The sequence below is a fragment of the Poecile atricapillus genome, chromosome 27 (genome assembly GCF_030490865.1).
Source record: "Poecile atricapillus isolate bPoeAtr1 chromosome 27, bPoeAtr1.hap1, whole genome shotgun sequence".
Taxonomy (NCBI): domain Eukaryota; kingdom Metazoa; phylum Chordata; class Aves; order Passeriformes; family Paridae; genus Poecile; species Poecile atricapillus.
In genome coordinates this window covers 1,776,520-1,794,290 of record NC_081275.1, presented here as the reverse complement: position 1 = coordinate 1,794,290, position 17,771 = coordinate 1,776,520, and the positions used below count along the sequence as shown (strand labels likewise).

At 62.7% G+C, this 17,771-nt stretch overlaps 1 protein-coding gene across 1 annotated transcript in view; it reads left to right on the top strand.

Moving 5' to 3' along the window:
* SRCIN1 (SRC kinase signaling inhibitor 1) overlaps nt 1–17,365 on the top strand; it is an 86,186-nt gene extending 68,821 nt beyond the window's left edge. The window contains exons 12-22 of the mRNA XM_058858091.1: nt 1,010–1,157; nt 3,482–3,794; nt 4,075–4,324; nt 4,406–4,560; nt 5,304–5,456; nt 6,546–6,671; nt 9,656–10,711; nt 13,251–13,388; nt 16,132–16,772; nt 16,940–16,970; nt 17,001–17,365. Coding sequence (XP_058714074.1) covers nt 1,010–1,157; nt 3,482–3,794; nt 4,075–4,324; nt 4,406–4,560; nt 5,304–5,456; nt 6,546–6,671; nt 9,656–10,711; nt 13,251–13,388; nt 16,132–16,772; nt 16,940–16,970; nt 17,001–17,057 — 3,068 coding nt within the window. The 3' untranslated portion in view covers nt 17,058–17,365. The remainder of the gene's footprint in view (nt 1–1,009; nt 1,158–3,481; nt 3,795–4,074; nt 4,325–4,405; nt 4,561–5,303; nt 5,457–6,545; nt 6,672–9,655; nt 10,712–13,250; nt 13,389–16,131; nt 16,773–16,939; nt 16,971–17,000) is intronic.
* Nucleotides 17,366–17,771: the final 406 nt, after the last annotated feature.

The following is a 17,771-nucleotide window of genomic DNA, read 5'->3' as shown; positions in this document are numbered from 1 at the left end:
GGATGCTCCAGGATTTCCCGGATTTGCACCCAGGATGCTCCAGGATTCCCAGAATTTGCACCTGGGATGCTCCAGGATTTCCCGGATTTGCACCCAGGATGCTCCAGGATTCCCTGGATTTGCACCTGGGATTCTCCAGGTTTTTTCTATCCCTGGATTTTTGGGGTTTTGCACCCCTGGATTTGCAGGGAGCACCCCCAGGTTCCCCCCAGAGCCTCTCCCGGTCCTGCCAGGGGGTGACACCGGGAGTGCCTGGAGGTGACACCGGCAGTGCCAGGGGGTGACACCGGCAGTGCCTGGAGGTGACACCGGCAGTGCCAGGGGGTGACACCAGCAGTGCCAGGAGGTGACACCGGCAGTGCCTGGGGGTGACACCGGCAGTGCCAGGGGGTGACACCGGGAGGTCCACGGGGGTGACACCGGCAGTGCCAGGGGGTGACACCGGGAGGGCCAGGAGGTGACACCGGCAGTGCCAGGGGGTGACACCAGCAGTGCCAGGAGGTGACACCGGCAGTGCCTGGGGGTGACACCGGCAGTGCCAGGGGGTGACACCGGGAGGTCCACGGGGGTGACACCGGCAGTGCCAGGGGGTGACACCAGCAGTGCCAGGGGGTGACACCAGCAGTGCTAGGAGGTGACACCGGGAGGGCCAGGGGGTGACACCGGCAATGGCAGGGGGTGACACCGGCAGTGCCAGGGGGTGACACCGGCAGTGCCTGGAGGTGACACCGGCAGTGCCAGGAGGTGACACCAGCAGTGCCAGGAGGTGACACCGGGAGGGCCAGGGGGTGACACCGGCAGTGCCTGGGGGTGACACCGGCAGTGCCAGGAGGTGACACCGGCAGTGCCAGGAGGTGACACCGGCAGTGCCAGGAGGTGACACCGGCAGTGCCTGGGGGTGACACCGGCAGTGCCAGGGGGTGACACCGGCAGTGCCAGGAGGTGACACCAGCAATGCCAGGAGGTGACACTGGCAATGCCAGGAGGTGACACCGGTGTCCCCTGGCAGCCCAGTTCCCCGGCCTGCAGAGCAAGATGCGGGTGGTGCTGCGGGTGGAGGTGGAGGCCGTCAAGTTCCTCAAGGAGGAGCCCAACCGCCTGGACGGGCTCCTCAAGCGCTGCAAGACCGTCACCGACACCCTGGCCCAGATCCGCAGGTGAGACCCCCCAAATCACCCCGAATCAACCCAAAATCGGCTTCTGCACCCGAAAAATCGCCTCTAAAATCAACCCCTAAAGCAGTCTAGAATTGCCCCCCCCCAAAAAAACCCCAAATCAACTGAAATCATTCCAAAATCGGCTTTGGCATCCCCAAAATTGTCCCTAAAATCACAGCCTAAAGCAATCTAGAATTGTCCCCCAAAAAACCCTAAATCACCTGAAATCATTCCAAAATCAGCTTTGGCACCCCTAAAATCTTCCCTAAAATCACTGCTTAAAGCAGCCTGGAACTGCCCCCCAAAAAACCCTAAATCACCTGAAATCAGTCCAAAATCAGCTTTGGCATCCCCCAAATCGCCCCTAAAATCAACCCCTAAAGCAGTCCAGAATTGCCCCCCCAAAAAAACCCAAATCACCTGAAATCATTCGAAAATCAGCTTTGGCATCCCCAAAATCGTCCCTAAAATCACGGCCTAAAGCAATCTAGAATTGTACCCCAAAAACCCCAAAATAACCCAAATAATTCCAAAATCGCCCCTAAAATCACCCTCTAAAGCAGCATAGAATTGTCCCCTGAAAAATCCCTAAATCACCTGAAATCGTTCCAAGATCACCCCTAAAATCAACCCCTAAAGCAGCCTAGAACTGGCCCCCAAAAAATCCCCAAATCACCTAAAATCATTCCAAAATCGGCTTTGGCATCCCCAAAATCGCCCCTAAAATCACGGCCTAAAGCAATCTAGAATTGCCCCCCAAAAACCCCTAAATAACCCAAATCATTCCAAAATCACCCCTAAAATCAACCCCTGAAGCAGCCTAGAACTGCCCCCAAAAAAACCCTAAATAACCCAAATCATTCCAAAATCACCCCTAAAATCACCCTGTAAAGCAATCTAGAACTGCCCCCCGAAAAATCCCCAAATCAGCTGAAATCATTCCAAAATCAGCTTTGGCACCCCCAAAATTTCCCCTGAAATCACCCCAAAACCTTTGACACCTCTAAAAGCCCCCAAAACCCCCTCAGTCCTTCCCAGGCGTGTTTGGGACCCTCTCTTTTGACACAAATCTCATTTTTCCTTGGAAAAAAAGCGGGATTTACACCAGGCTGGGGACACAGCCCCTGGAATCAGCAGAATCCTCTTTCCCGAGGAGCAGGGAGTTGTTCTGCCAGGGGAAAATCCTCTCCCAGAGGAAAATCCTCTCCCGGAGCCGCTGCCGGGTGGATTTTACCTGCCCCATCCCACTGGGAAACCTCTGGGGACGCTCCCGGCCCTGATGGGGGAGCGGGATCGCGCAATTCCCGGTTTTTCCAGGGAAATCAACCCGTGGGATCACACAGAGCCTGTCACCCTCATCCCTACAAATTCCTCAATCCCAAGGGCACTTCCAGTCGGGAAAAAGATCAATCCCAAGGGCACTTCCAGCCAGGAAAGGGATCAATCCCAAGGGCATTTCCAACTGGGAAAGGGATCAATCCCAAGGACTCTTCCAGCCGGGAAAAAGATCGATCCCAAGGGCATTTCCAACTGGGAAGGGCACCAATCCCAAGGGCACTTCCAACCGGGAAAAAGATCAGTCCCAAGGGCACTTCCAGCCAGGAAAGGGATCAATCCCAAGGGCATTTCCAACCAGGAAAGGGATCAATCCCAAGGGCATTTCCAACCAGGAAAGGGATCAATCCCAAGGGCATTTCCAGTCGGGAAAGGCACCAATCCCAAGGGCATTTCCAACTGGGAAAGGGATCAATCCCAAGGGCTCTTCCAGCCGGGAAAAAGATCAATCCCAAGGGCATTTCCAACCAGGAAAAGGATCCATCCCAAGGGCACTTCCAGTCGGGAAAGGGATCAATCCCAAGGGCATTTCCAACCAGGAAAGGGATCAATCCCAAGGGCATTTCCAACCAGGAAAGGCACCAATCCCAAGGGCATTTCCAGCCAGGAAAGGGATCAATCCCAAGGGCATTTCCAGCCAGGAAAAAGATCAATCCCAAGGACACTTCCAGCCGGGAAAGGGATCAATCCCAAGGGCATTTCCAACTGGGAAAGGGATCCATCCCAAGGACACTTCCAGCCGGGAAAGGGAAGAGGAAGGGTTTGGATGGATCCCATTTCCTGCCATCAGCGTGGGCAGGCAGAGCTCTTCCCAAAAAACCTCACCAATCCCAACCCCTTTCTTCAGGATTTCCTGGATTTGTGCGCTTGCACTGGGATGCTCCAGGGTTTCCTGGATTTCCCTTTAAGCCCGGGATGCTCGGAGCACCTCAGATTTGGGGAAACCGGGATTTTTGCGTCCCTCCCTCAGTGTTTCCGCTCCCTCCCAGGCAAGTGGACGAGGGCGTGTGGAGCTCCCCCAGCAGCCTGAGCCAGTCGCCCAAGAAGGTGGCCCCGGAGACGGATTTCAGCAAAGGGCTGGAGCTGGAGATGCCCACCAGCCCTCCCGTGAGCCTGCACCACCTGACGGCCGCCCCCGACCCCCTGGGGGTGCCCGGCTTCGGGCACAGCCCCCCGCAGCCCCAGAGCCACCCCGGCAAGAGCAATAACCCCTCCCGAGCCCCGGAGATGGTGCCCGCCAAGACCCAAACGGGGCCCGAGACCCCCAGCAAGAAAAGCGTGGACAAAGCGGTGTCCGTGGAGGTGAGAGCCCGGCACGGCCCGGGGGGTGCTCGGTTTTTTGGGGGGGAATCCTGCGGAAGGTGAAAATGGCAAAGGGAGCGGCGCTCATCCCTCTCCGCCTCGCGTGGGAGCGCTGGGAGCGTGGGAGGGTGGGGAGATTTGGGGAATTATTTGGGGATGGGGGTAAAAATGTGCTGTCCGCCACCCCCCAGCCCTTCCCAGCGGGTTTGGGGGTGTCCCAGGGCTGTGGGTCACGTCCTGCCCGCCAGGGACGGGGCTGGAGCGGGCTCTGTGTCCGCAGGCGGCCGAGCGCGACTGGGAGGAGAAGCGGGCGGCGCTCACCCAGTACAGCGCCAAGGACATCAACCGGCTCCTGGAGGAGACCCAGGCCGAGCTCATGAAGGCCATCCCCGACCTGGAATTCGCCGCCAAGCACAAACAAACCCCGGGCAGCGGCAGCGCCGCCTCCACGCCCGAGCACAAACCCTCCAAGGCACAGCACACCCCCAAATCGGGGGGCAAAGGGGACCCCAACGGCCGCCGGGGCTCAGGTACGGGCCGGGCAGGGAGGGGACGCTGGGGGTGTCCCCGAGTGGGAGGGACAGGGGTCTCACGGTCCCCTCTGTGCCCAGACGAGCTGACGGTGCCGCGGTACCGAACCGAGAAACCCTCCAAGTCCCCTCCGCCTCCCCCGCCCCGCCGGAGCTTCCCCTCCTCGCACGGGCTGACCACGACCCGCAGCGGCGAGGTCATTGTCACCAGCAAGAAGGAGCCCGGATTTATGAAGGTAGGGATGGCCGCTGGGCTGGACAGAGCGATGCGGTGTCCCCCGGTGTCCCCCTGTGTCCCTTGGTGTCCCCCTGTGTCCCTTGGTGTCCCCCGGTGTCCCCCGGTGTCTCCCGGTGTCCCTTGGTGTCCCCCCAGTGTCCTTCAGTGTCCCCCGGTGTTCCCCCGGTGCCCCGCGGTGTCCCCCGGTGTTCTTCAGTGTCCCTCGGTGTCCCTCCGTGTTTTTCAGTGTCCTCCGGTGTCCCCCGGTGCCCCCGGTGTCCCGCTGTGTCCTTCAGTGTCTCCCGGTGTCTCTCGGCGTCCTTCGGTGTCCCGCAGTGTTCCCCTGTGTCCCTCGGTGTCCCTCGGTGCCCCCCGGCATCCCCCGGTGTCCCCTCGGTGTCCCCCGGTGTCCCTCGGTGTCCCTTGGTGTCCCTCGGTATCTTTTGGTGTCCCCCCATGTCCTTTGGTGTCCCCTGTTGTCCCCGCTGTCCCCCGGTGCCCCCCGCTGTCCCCGCTGTCCCCCGGCCCCCACGGCCCCTCTGTCCCCCGCTGTCCTCGCTGTCCCCGCTGTCCTCGCTGTCCCCGCTGTCTTCGCTGTCCCCGCTGTCCCCGCTGTCCCCGCTGTCCCCGCTGTCCCCGCTGTCCCCCGGCCCTCACGGCCCCGCTGTCCCCGCTGTCCCCGCTGTCCCCCGGCCCTCACGGCCCCGCTGTCCCCGCTGTCCCCGCTGTCCCCCGGCGCTCACGGCCCCTCTGTCCCGGCAGAAGGCGGAGTCGGAGGAGCTGGAGCCGCAGAAGCCGCAGGTGAAGCTGAGGCGGACGGTGTCCGAGGTGGTCCGGCCCGCCTCCACCCCGCCCATCATCGCCTCGGCCATCAAGGACGATGATGATGAGGATCGGATCATCGCCGAGCTGGAGGTGAGCGCGGGACCCCCGCGGGACCCCCGCCCCCGAGGTGACACCGCCACGTCCTTGGGACAGCTCGGGGTGGGCTTTGGGGTGTGACACGGGCGAGGTGACACGGGCGAGGTGACACGGGCGGCACCGCGGGTGGCACCGGTGCCGGGGACAGGTGCTGCACACCTGGGGGCTCCTTCTGCACTTCCCACCTGGGCTCTAAGCCTGGCTCGCCTGGTTTTGAGCACTGCCCGGGGGATACAGTGGGGAGGGAATGGTTTTCCTTGGATGGTTTTTCCTTGGATGGTTTTTCCTTGGATGGTTTCCCCCAGGAGGGAGGAGAACTGGGCACCGTGCAGGTGTGGGACAGATGGTGACACAGGGCACAGGTGGTGACATGGGGCACATGTGGTGACACGGGGCACAGGTGATGGTGCAGGTGTGGCACAGGTGATGATGCTGCAAGCAGGAGAACTGGACCAGTGATGCTGCCAGACTGGACCAGTGACACTGGTGGCCAGGGGAGAGGTGACACTGCTGGCCAGGGGATGGGTGACACTGGTAGCCAGGGGACCAGTGACACTGATGGCCAGGGGACTGGTGACACTGGTGGCCAGGGGACCAGTGACACTGATGGCCAGGGGACTGGTGACACTGGTGGCCAGGGGACTGGTGACACTGGTGGCCAGGGGACAGATGGCACTGCTGGCCAGGGGACAGGTGACACTGCTGGCCAGGGGACAGGTGACATTGCCAGCAGCCCAGGGGACAGGTGACACTGCTGGCCAGGGGACAGGTGACACTGCTGGCCAGGGGACAGGTGACATTGCTGACCAGGGTACAGGTGACACTGCTGACCAGGGGACAGGTGGCACTGCCGGCCAGGAGACAGGTGACATTGCCAGCAGCCCAGGGGACAGGTGACACTGCTGGCCAGGGGACAGGTGACACTGCTGGCCAGGGGACAGGTGACATTGCCAGCAGCCCAGGGGACAGCGCTGCCTGTGCACCAACATCCCGCGGGTCCTGCTGAGCCCGTGGCCGTTCGTAGCCCCGCTGCGGGCCCAGGGCACCCCACGCTCCCTCCAACGGCCGTGTTTGACTCCCCAGGTGTTTCAGCGCAGCTCCGCCTCCCCTTTCCTCCCCACGCTCCGTTGTGACCCCCTCGAGCCCGTGGCCCCGGGCCACTCCGAGCCCTGGCCCGATGGAGCCGCGCTGGCGGCCGAAGGATGGAAGGTAACAGGGCTGCGCTCTCACCGCCTTCCTCCTCTGCCTCCTCTCAACTCACTTCTGCTCCTTCTCTCTGATTTAACCGGCTAATTAACCGGCTAATTAACGGCTTCTCTCCTCACCGCCTCGCTCACGGCACTGACACGGCACCGGAGCCAGCACTAACGCGGGGCCGCGGCTCCCGGGGGGCTCCCGGGGGGCTCCCGGGGGGCTCCCGGGGGGCTCTCGGGGGGATCCCGGGCACCCCCAGCACCGCACGGGCAGCGCCCGCCGCTCTCACGCCACGCTGGGTGCCCCGGGGGGCGGGCGGGGCACGGGAGAGCTCCGGGTGCATGCGGAGGATGGGAAGGGAAGGGTTTGGAGCACGGTCCGGTGGTTTGGGATTGCCTGGAATCACGTCCGGCCCCACCGCAGCACTCCGGAGATCCACGCTGGGCTCTCTCTGGGGTGGAGAGAGGCTGGAGAGTGGCTGGGATGGAGCAGAGAATGTTCAGGCTGGGAAAAGCAGGAGGAAAATGCCTGGAGAGCAGCCTGGATTAAATAGGGGATAGCCAGGGTGGGAAGAACGGAAGGAAAATGCCAGAAGAGTGGCTGGGATGGAGCAGGGAATGTCCAGGGTGGGAAGAACAGAAGGAAAATACCTGGAGAGAAGACGGGATGGAGCAGGGGATGTTCAGGACAGGAAGAGCAGGAGGAAAATGCCTGGAGAGCGGCTGGGATGGAGCAGGGAATGTCCAGGGTGGGGAGAGCAGGAGGAAAATACCTGGAGAGAGGACGGGATGGAGCAGGGAATACCCGGGATGGGAAGAACAGGTGGAAAATGCCTGGAGAGTGGCCTGGATTAAATAGGGGATGCCCAGGACAGGAAGAGCAGGAGGAAAATGCCTGGAGGGCAGTTGGGATGGAGCAGGGAATGCCCAGGCTGGGAAGAACTGGAGGAAAATGCCTGGAGAGCGACTGGGATGGAGCAGGGAATGTCCAGGGTGGGGAGAGCAGGAGGAAAATACCTGGAGAGAGGACGGGATGGAGCAGGGAATACCCGGGATGGGAAGAACAGGTGGAAAATGCCTGGAGAGTGGCCTGGATTAAATAGGGGATGCCCAGGACAGGAAGAGCAGGAGGAAAATGCCTGGAGGGCAGTTGGGATGGAGCAGGGAATGCCCAGGCTGGGAAGAACTGGAGGAAAATGCCTGGAGAGCGACTGGGATGGAGCAGGGAATGTCCAGGGTAGGAAAAGCAGGAGGAAAATGCCCTGGAGAGTGGCCTGGATTTAATAGGGGATAGCCAGGATGGGAAGAACGGGAGGGAAATGCCTGGACAGCGGCTGGGATGGAGCAGGGAATGCCCAGGCTGGGAAGAACTGGAGGAAAATGCCTGGAGAGCGGCTGGGATGGAGCAGGGAATACCCGTGATGGGAAAAGCAGGAGGGAAATGCCTGGAGAGCGGCTGGGATGGAGCAGGGAGTGCCCAGGACAGGAAAAGCAGGAGGGAAATGCCTGGAGAGCGGCTGGGATGGAGCAGGGAGTGCCCAGGAAGGGGCAAAGAGCGGGACAGGAGCTCCTGCCATTCCAGATGCGAGGGGAGCTCTGGCTCATCCCCCAGTTCAGCTCCTGGGGGAGGGTCTGGTCCCTCTGGGTGCCCCCCTGTCCTGGGCCAGCTGGGCTGGATCATCCCTCTGTCCCTCTGCTCCAGAGCTGGGATGGGCTCAGCCGCACCCCCAGATTCCCTCAGGCATCCCAGGGATTCCTGGGACGGGAGCAGGGAAGTGCGGCAGGAGGAGCAGCATTTTCCGGGGGATTTTGAGCCCCTCGGGGTGGGAAAGGCCGGGCGGCCCTCGGCAGCTCGGCTGGGATGGCTCAGCCCCCGCCGGAGCTCTGTCCCAGTGCCCCCAGTTTGTGCCAGCACGGAGAAATCCCAGCTGGATTCTCTGCTGGTGGCAGCGGGATTTCCAAAGGCGTTCGGGAGGCGCAGAAACACCGGCTTGGATTCTGCTCCGAGGTTTTGTGCTCCAGTGGGATGTCAGGGCTGGAGGAGGGAGCTGAGCTTCCCCTCCGTTCCCTGTCTGTGCTCTGGGTCCGGTGGGATGTCAGGGCTGGAGGAGGGAGCTGGGCATCCCTGTCCAGTCCTTCTCCATGCTCTGGATCCCGGTGGGAGGAAGGAGCTGGACATTGCCTTCCAGTCCTTCTCCATGCTCTGGATCCCGGTGGGATGTCAGGGCTGGACAGGCGGGACCTGAGCATCCCTGTCCAGTCCCCATCCGTGCTCTCAGTGGGATTTCAGGGCTGGAGGAGGGAACTGGACATCCCTGTCCAGTCCCTGTCCATGTTCTGGATCCCTGCGGGATTTCAGGGATGGAGGAGGGAGTTGAACATCCCTGTCCAGTCCCTGTCCATGCTCTGGATCCCAGTGGGATATCAGGGCTGGAGGAGGGAGCTGAACATTCCCTTCCATCCCCTGTTCACACTGTCCCTGTCAATGGGATGTGTGGGATGGGCAGGAGGGAGCTGAGCCCCCCTCCAGCCCCCATCCGTGCCGTGAATCCCTCTGGGATGTGCGGGATGGGCAGGAGCGAGCTGAGCCCCCCTCCAGCCCCCATCCGTGCCCTGAATCCCTCTGGGATGTGCGGGATGGGCAGGAGGGAGCTGAGCCCCCATCCGTGCCCTGAATCCCTCTGGGATGTGTGGGATGGGCAGGAGGGAGCTGAGCCCCTCTCCAGCCCCCATCCGTGCCGTGAATCCCTCTGGGATGTGCGGGATGGACAGGAGGGAGCTGAGCCCCCCTCCAGCCCCCATCCGTGCCGTGAATCCCTCTGGGATGTGCGGGATGGGCAGGAGGGAGCTGAGCCCCCTCCTCTCCCTCCCCAAACTCCCCCCTGTGGAACTCGGCCGTGCCGTGGGGGGGGACCCCAATAATTTGTGGCGCCCCGTGGTGCCTCCCCAGGCAGACCCCGCTGTCTCCCGGCCCCTAACCTGTCTGAATTCTCTACCTAGGAGCCGCTGGCAGCCCCGGCCAGCCGGGCGTTCTCCCTGCCCCAGATCGTGCTCACCGAGTGGGTGTCGGAGCCGCCGTCCCCCGAAGCCGAGCCGGAGCCGTGGCTGGCACCGGGCAGCGCAGCAGGAGCGCGGCTGCCACCCGAGGGGACAAGGAGGGGCCTTGCGGTGGCTCCTGGCAGCTCCCCAAAGTCCCCGCTGGCACAGGAACGCCCTCCAGCCCCGCCGGCCCCCGGCAGCACCTCCCGGGCGTTTCCTTTGGCAGCCGCGCCTTTCCCGAGGGATAAAATGGGGGGACAAGGAGGGGACGCGGCTCTGGACGCTGCCAGCAGGCCAGGAGGAGGCGACAAGATTTGTCCCCAAAGTCGCGGGGCTCCTCGGAGCCGCGGGGAAGGCGCCGGAGCTGCGGAGGCCGCGCTCCCCTCCATCGGTACCGGGATCATCCCCCAAATTCCCGATGGGGATCCCCAAAGAGGAGCCGGGCTCGCTCCTGGACGCTCCGGTGGGGCTCCCAAAGCCGCGTGGAGAGAGGAGAGCCCGCTGCCACATCCCGGGATTCCCGCGGGCAGGGATCCAGAGGGACATTCCCGGCAGGAGCAGCCCCTGGAGCAGATTCCTGCCCGCTCCAGCCACGCCACGGCACCTCCGGGATGGGATGGAGGGGCTCCGGCTGCGGGGGGCGACCCCGGAACGGGGGGGAAAGCGGCGGAGGGGCTCTGCAGAGGCCGCTTGTCCCCCGGGCTGCCCCCGGCCCCGGGCAAAAAGGAGATTTATGAGGACACCTACCAGAGACTGGACAGCCTGGAGGAAACCATCCGCGAGCTGGAAATGACCATCAGCGAGATCAGCAGCCACCCCGCCGTGGAACTGGCGTTCCCCAAGGACGCGCTGGGATCCCAGGAGGCCGGGAAGAGCCTGGGGGACCTCGGGCTCGGAGGCTGCGACGGTGACACCGCGCTGGACCTCAGCCAGGCCAAGGATGGCGCTGCCAAGAGTCCGAGCAGGACCAAGCCAGCGCTGCTCCCCAAGCCGCAGCTGCCCCCCGGCACTCGCCAGGTTCATTTTCTCTTCTCCCCCGTGCCCTGCTCTGCCCTGGATTCACTCTGATGTCTCTTCCTCCGCCTGCTCCCTCTCTGTGACTCCTCCTCCAGGCAGGGCCGAGGCGGAGAGCGAATCTTCCTCTTCTCACTGGCACTTGGAGGGGTTTGGGAAGGGCAGGAATGAGCAAGGCAGGAGCTGGCTGCTGGAAGGGAGGCGGGGCCGGGTGGTGCTGGCTGATCCCGTCCTGGAATTAGACCCGGGATGAGGTGGATTCTTCCGCCCTGGCAGGGTTTTGGAGCACCAGGTCCAGGATGGGCATCCCAAGGGGTCCAAGAGCATCCCAAAAGGGTCCAAGAGCATCTCAAGGGGTCCTTGAGCATCCCAAGGGGGTCCCTGAGCATCCCAAGGGGGTCCTTGAGCATCCCAAGGGGTCCTTGAGCATCTCAAGGGGGTCCTTGACCATCCCAAGAGGGTCCTTGAGTATCCCAAGGGGTCCATGAGCATCCCAAGGGGGTCCTTGAGCATCCCAAAGGGTCCTTGAGCATCCCAAGGGGTCCAAGAGCATCCCAAGGGGGTCCTTGAGCATCCCAAAGGGTCCTTGAGCATCCCAAGGGGTCCTTGAGCATCCCAAGGGGTCCTTGAGCATCCCAAGGGGGTCCTTGAGCATCCCAAGGGGTCCAAGAGCATCCCAAGGGATCCAAGGTCATCCCAAGGGGTCCAAGAGCATCCCAAAGGGTCCTTGAGCATCTCAAGGGGGTCCTTGACCATCCCAAGAGGGTCCTTGAGTATCCCAAGGGGTCCATGAGCATCCCAAGGGGTCCAAGAGCATCCCAAGGGGTCCTTGAGCATCCCAAGGGGTCCAAGAGCATCCCAAGGGGTCCTTGAGCATCCCAAGGGGTCCTTGAGTATCCCAAGGGGTCCTTGACCATCCCAAGAGGGTCCTTGAGTATCCCAAGGGGTCCATGAGCATCCCAAGGGGTCCAAGAGCATCCCAAGGGGTCCTTGAGCATCCCAAGGGGGTCCTTGAGCATCCCAAGGGGGTCCTTGAGCATCCCAAGGGGTCCAAGATCATCCCAAGGGGGTCCAAGAGCATCCCAAGGGATCCAAGAGCATCCCAAAGGGTCCTTGAGCATCTCAAGGGGGTCCTTGAGCATCCCAAGGGGTCCTTGAGCATCCCAAGGGGTCCTTGAGCATCCCAAGGGGTCCTTGAGCATCCCAAGGGGGTCCAAGAGCATCCCAAGGGGGTCCTTGAGCATCCCAAGGGGTCCAAGGTCATCCCAAAGGGTCCAAGAGCATCCCAAGGGATCATCCCAAGGGGTCCTTGAGCATCCCAAGGGATCCAAGATCATCCCAAGGGGTCCATGGACATCCCACAGGATTGGCCAGGGCTGGGCACTCCGGATGCCAAAGCACCGCTCTCAATTTCACCATTTTGCATAAAAACTCCCTCCTAATGAGCAGCAGCCGGAACCCAGCAGATGTTTCTCCTAATTAAACCACAGCGTGAGCTCCCTGAAGCCGTCCCAAATTGCTTTCCGCTGGAATCCAGCTGAATATCTGGGAAAAACAGGGAGGGGAAAAATGCCCTGAGCTCCGCTGCGACGTCAACCTGCTCCTTTATTAACAGCCAGCGCTGGGGAATAAATCTCCTTTTCCATTTGGAGCCGTTCTCCCGCTCCTCGGGGGGCTCTGGCTGGGTGAACGGGGGTGCAGCTGCAATTTTTCCAGATGTTTTTTCCCTGGAAAACGGGAAGCGGAGCTGCGGGGATGGATTTGGGGCTGGGGCAAAGCCAGGCTCAGGGTTAGGCAGGAGGGGCTGTGATGGGTCCGTCCTAAAGCAGAGCGGGGCAGGGCAGGGCTGCTGTCACCTCCCGAGGATTCTGGAAGATTCCCAGCGCCGGGAATGCCGGGGATGCTGTGGGATTCTCCAGGGCTGGGATTTGGACTCTGATGATCCTCCACCCTCCCAGCTGAGGAATTTTCCATGATTTTTTGATTCCCTCGTGCTGTGGGGTGTGGGAATCCCCCGTGTCCCACCTGTGGGGACCACGGAGGATCCCAGGGGTTCACCCGAGCCATGGATTTCCCAACCTGGGATGTCCCCACTGGAACAGGACAGGCACGAGGCCACCGGGAGGGGACCTGGGGTGTCCCTGGCACGGGAGGGGACACGCGGGGGTGCTCTGGCGATTCTCTGTATCCGCTCCTGTGCACAGCCGTCAATAAACTCCTCTGTATTCCCACTGCCGCCGTTCCCACCTGGAATCTGCTTCTGCCTGCCGCCGCCTCTTTCCCTCTCTCTCGGGTGTCCTGTCCCGCCCTCGGTGTCCCGGTTTTTGCCGTGTCTGCCCTAAACCCCCTCTCGGGTGGCTCCCGGTAAGTCCCGGCGGGGTTTGGAGCTCACACGGGGGAGCCTCATCCTCCTCATCCTCGCCAGCACGGGCTGTGCGGGCAGGGGTGGCTCAGCCCCAGGCATCCAGCGCTGCCGGCTCCACCAGGATTAAAAGATTAAATGACTTTAACCCCTTTTCCCCTGGATTTTGTGTCCCGGCAGAGCGGTGGCGTCTCCATCCCGGCCATGAAGGTGGTGAACCCGGCGTCGCGGCTGAAGCAGGGCCAGCAGGGCAGCCCCGACAAGGGCAAGCACATCAAGCAGCGCATGGAGTACATGCGGATCCAGGGCCAGCAGCAGGTACTCCACCCCTAGAGCCGGCCCGGGGCTGCCCGCGGCCCCGGCAGCGCCCTCGGGCACGGCCTGAGCCGGGGACACCCCCAGCGTGAGGATTTTTGGGGCTGGGTTCTCTCTTTCTTGGTGCCTTCTCGGCTTGGGCTGAGCCCGGCGGGGTTGGGGACAAAGGGACGCGGCTGTCGAGGCGCACGAGGGGCTCTTGTCACAGCCCGTGGGGACAGGGGACAGGGACACGACTTTGTGCTGAGAGACACAAACCCTGTGACTGTGACTGTCCTGGCTGAAGCCGCAGCCGGCTGTCCCCCAGCGCTGGGTGTCACCCTGGCGCGGTGGCGTTGTCCCCTCGCCCCTGGGGACAGTGACACCTCCCTGGAGCGTGGCAGAGCCACGGGAGCTCTGGGGATGGGGATTCCCTCCTTGGGACTCCTGTCCCGGGAGGTTTTGGGGAGCTGGGACCCCGCCCCACGCAGCTTGTGGTGTCCCAGGCGGGGGTGGTGGCACCGGGGACACCGTGGGGACACCGTGGGGACACCGTGGGGACAGGGTGAGCGGGCCACAGCAGCTGGAAGAGAAGCGTTTTGGGGATGGGATGGAACATCCCCAGCCCCCCAGCACTGACCCCTGCCCATCCCGGGGGGCAGCTCCTGCATCCCCCCAGCTCCGTCCCTGCTGTCACCCCGGCTCCTGCCGCGCATTCCCGGCCGGCTCGGGCCACAGGCCAGGGGATCACGGCCACTCGGGTGCCCTCCCTCCCTGCTGACCCCTTGTCCCCTCTCCCAGCAGCCCTTTTCCCCTCGCTGGGCAGCAGCACCGCCGGCGGCTCCGCCTTGAGCCCTTCCTGCGCCCCCCTCTGTGTCCCGACCCCCTTTTCACCCCCAAAATCCCGCAATAAACCCAATTCTGCTCATTCTCGTGCAGCCGCCGGCCCTGTCGGACACACCGGAGCTACTCCCAGCAGGGTTTTGGGGGGGATTTCGCTCAATTTGGGCAAGTGTGGAATGAGCAAAACGGACCCCGCGAGAAGGGTCAAACCCTCTCCTCGGCTGCTCCGTTCCCAGTGGGAAAATTTCCCCAAGGAGGGTCCATGGTCCATCCCCGAGCTCGGGGGGCGTCCCCTGGCTGTCCCCTCCGGCCTGCGGGGCTGTCGCGGCCCGTGGAACCAGGGACAGGCGAGGAGCTCCCTCTGGATTCCCCCTGGACCGGAGAGAGGGGCCGGGGAGCATCTCCTGACCCTACGAGGCCACCGAGCCCCCTCCCCTGGTGGCCACACAGCCGCGGCTGCTCGGTGTCACCGCTGTCCTCCTCGGGGACACCTCGGTGGCGCCATCAGCCCCTCCCCGGCACCTGCGGGTGCCCCGGCTGGCATTATTCCGTGTCACTTTTGTCCCCGCGTGTCACATTTGGCCGCGCCCCCGCTCCTCTCCCTCAGCATCGCAACCCCTCACTGAGGGCGAGGAAGGGGCTGGAGGATCCCTGTCCTCATTCCCCGGGGGATTTTCATCATTCCCGATGCCCGTGACCGACCCCCACCCCCCGGGCACGGTGGGGACAGGGACAGGGACAGGGACAGGGACAGGGACAGGGACAGGGACAGGGACAGGGACAGGGACAGGGACAGGGTGGGCACCGCCGAGGCTCGGCCGGGGGCTGTGCCCGCTCTAACGCTGCCCTTCTTGTCCCCCCTGTGCCTCCCCCGTGTCCCCTGTGCCTCCCCCCTCACCACCCCCGCCACCCCCCGCCTGCGTCTGCCTGTGTGTCCGCCTGTCCGTCCGTCCGTCCGTCCGTCCGCTCCTCTCGGGGGTGTCCCCTGCCCGTGCAGTGACGCGTGGGACCCGCTCTTGTCGCGCTGTTTGTGGTGGCCCTTTTCCAGCTGCTTGACCTCAGGCCTGACTCAGTGCTGCTTCTGAACGAACTCCCTTTGGTTCTCGGTTGTTTTTGGGTTTTGTTTTTCCTTTTTTTTTTTTTTCCCCCCTTGTCCTCGTTTTTTGTTGGTTTTTTCCCCCCTTTCTTTCAGTTTTTCCTTTCGTCTTTTTATTTATTTTTATTTTTAAAGCTTTTTTTTTTTTTTTTTTCCTTTCTTTCTTTTCGGACTTTCCACCCTTTTCTCCTCCTCCTCGTCCTCCTTGAATCTTGCTTTTCTTTCCAGGCCACTAGACCATCTAAAGAGGCCAGTGAGACCTCCCCCACGGTCTCAGAAAAACCCGCAGCTGGCAGAACATCCATCCCCGTATTGACTTCCTTTGGGGCCAGGAACTCCTCCATCTCATTCTGAGCGCCCCTGCCAGCTCCGCCCGGCCGCTCCTCCTCTCTTCCTCGCTCTCCTCTTCCTCCCTGGGACTTGGCTTCTTCCTGAGGCGCTCTGGAGGGAAGCCGCCACCTGTTGTCCCCTCCTCTTTCTGTTTGATCCATGTTTTTTTGTCGCCTCCGCTCCGCCAAAAGAACTTTTTTGTGTGTCGCCTGCGCCGCGCCTCGGCCCGACCTCTGTGTCCCCTCCCGCTCCGCCATGGCCAACCAGCCACTTTCTGTTTCTCTCTCTCTCTCTTTTTCCTCCTTTTCTCCCCTTTTTTTTCCTCCCCCTCGGATCGCTGTTGGTTTGGTTTCCTTCCCTCCCATTTTCCTCTTTTTTCCCCCCTTTTTCCCCCCTCCGTTTTTTCGTTTTGGTTCTTTTTTTTGTTTTTTTTTTTTTTGTTTGTTTTGGTTTTTTTTTCCTGTTTATTTAAGAGCTCTCAGAGCTTCCCCCCACCAGCGTCCAGCCAGGAGCAGCTTCCAGCTCCCACCGCGCGGAAAACCGGGAAGCAGCGCCCGCCGAGGACACGACCCCCGGAGGGACCCCGGGAGCGACCCCGGGAGCGACCCCGGGAGCGACCCCCGGAGCGACCCCCGGAGCGACCCCCGGAGCGACCCCCGGAGCAGCCCCGGAGCGTCCCGGGAGCCGCGGCCGTGTCCCCGCAGGAGGAGAGGACAGCCCCGGGCAGGGCTCGCCGGTGGGTGGCCGGAGGAGCCGAGGGCTCGGGGACATCCCGGGCCGCTGTCGCCGCTGTCGCCGCTGTCGCCGCTGTCGCCGCCGCCACGCCCGGCTCCCCTCGAGAGGGGCCGGGGGGTCCCCGGGAGTGCCGGAGGGGTCGCCGGGCGCGGGTGTGAACTGGGGAGGGGGCTCGGGGTGCGATGGAGGGGCTGCGGTGATGCCGGGGGGGTCACCTGGCCGCGGCTCTGTCCCCTCCCGTTGGGGACGAGCGGGCGGGACGGGGACCCGGAGCCCCGGGGGAGCAGCCCCGGACCCGGCCGGGCTGGCGGGGACACCGGGGGGGCTTGGGCGGGGGGTCCGTGGCCACCTCCCAGCAGAGCGGCCGAGCCAGGTGTGCCCAGGTGTGCCCCAGGTGTGGCCAGGTGTGCCCCAGGTGTGTCCAGGTGTGCCCAGGTGTGCCCAGGTGTGCCCCAGGTGTGCCCCAGGAGCACCCAGCTGTGTCCAGGTGTGCGCAGGTGAGCCCAGGTGTGCCCCAGCTGTGTCCAGGTGTGCTCCAGGTGTGCCCAGGTGTGCCCCAGGTGTGCCCCAGGAGCACCCAGCTGTGTCCAGGTGTGCTCCAGGTGAGCCCAGGTGAGCCCAGGTGTGGCCAGGTGAGCACCAGGTGTCCCTCAGGTGGGCTCCAGATGTGCCCAGGTGTGCCCAGGTGATCCCAGGTATGCACAGGTGTGTCCAGATGTGCTCCAGGTGTACTCTAGGTGTGTCCAGGTGTGCCCAGCTGTGTCCAGGTGTGCACAGGTGTATTCTAGGTGTGTCCAGGTGTGTCCCAGCTGTGCCTGGGTGCATCCCAGGGGTACCCCAGCTGTGCCCAGCTGTGCCCAGGTGTGCCCAGCAGTACCCAGGTGTGCCCAGGTGTGCTCCAGGTGTATCCAGCTGTGCCTCAGGTGTGCTCCAGGTGTACCCAGCAGCACCCAGGTGTGCACAGATGTGCCCCAGGTGTATCCAGCTGTGCCCAGCTGTGCCCCAGGGGTACCCCAGCTGTGCCCAGGTCTGCCCAGCTGTGCCCCAGGTGTATCCAGCTGTGCCCCAGGTGTATCCAGCTGTGCCCAGCTGTGCCCCAGGTGTATCCAGCTGTGCCCCAGGTGTATCCAGCTGTGCCCAGCTGTGCCCAGGTGTATCCAGCTGTGCCCAGGTGTGCCCAGGTGTGTGTGTGTGTGTGTGTGTGCGTGTACAACACGAGATCCAATCACTGCTTCCGTTCTCTATTTCGTCCTTGGGTTGATAATTTTCGGGTTTTTTTAAAAAAAAAACCTTCAATTCCTTTTTTCTTCCTTTTCCCCCCTCTCCTCCGGTTTTCTGTTTCGTTCTTTGTTCGGTTTTGGGTTTATTTTTCTTTTTTGTATCTCGATCATTTTTGTACAGAA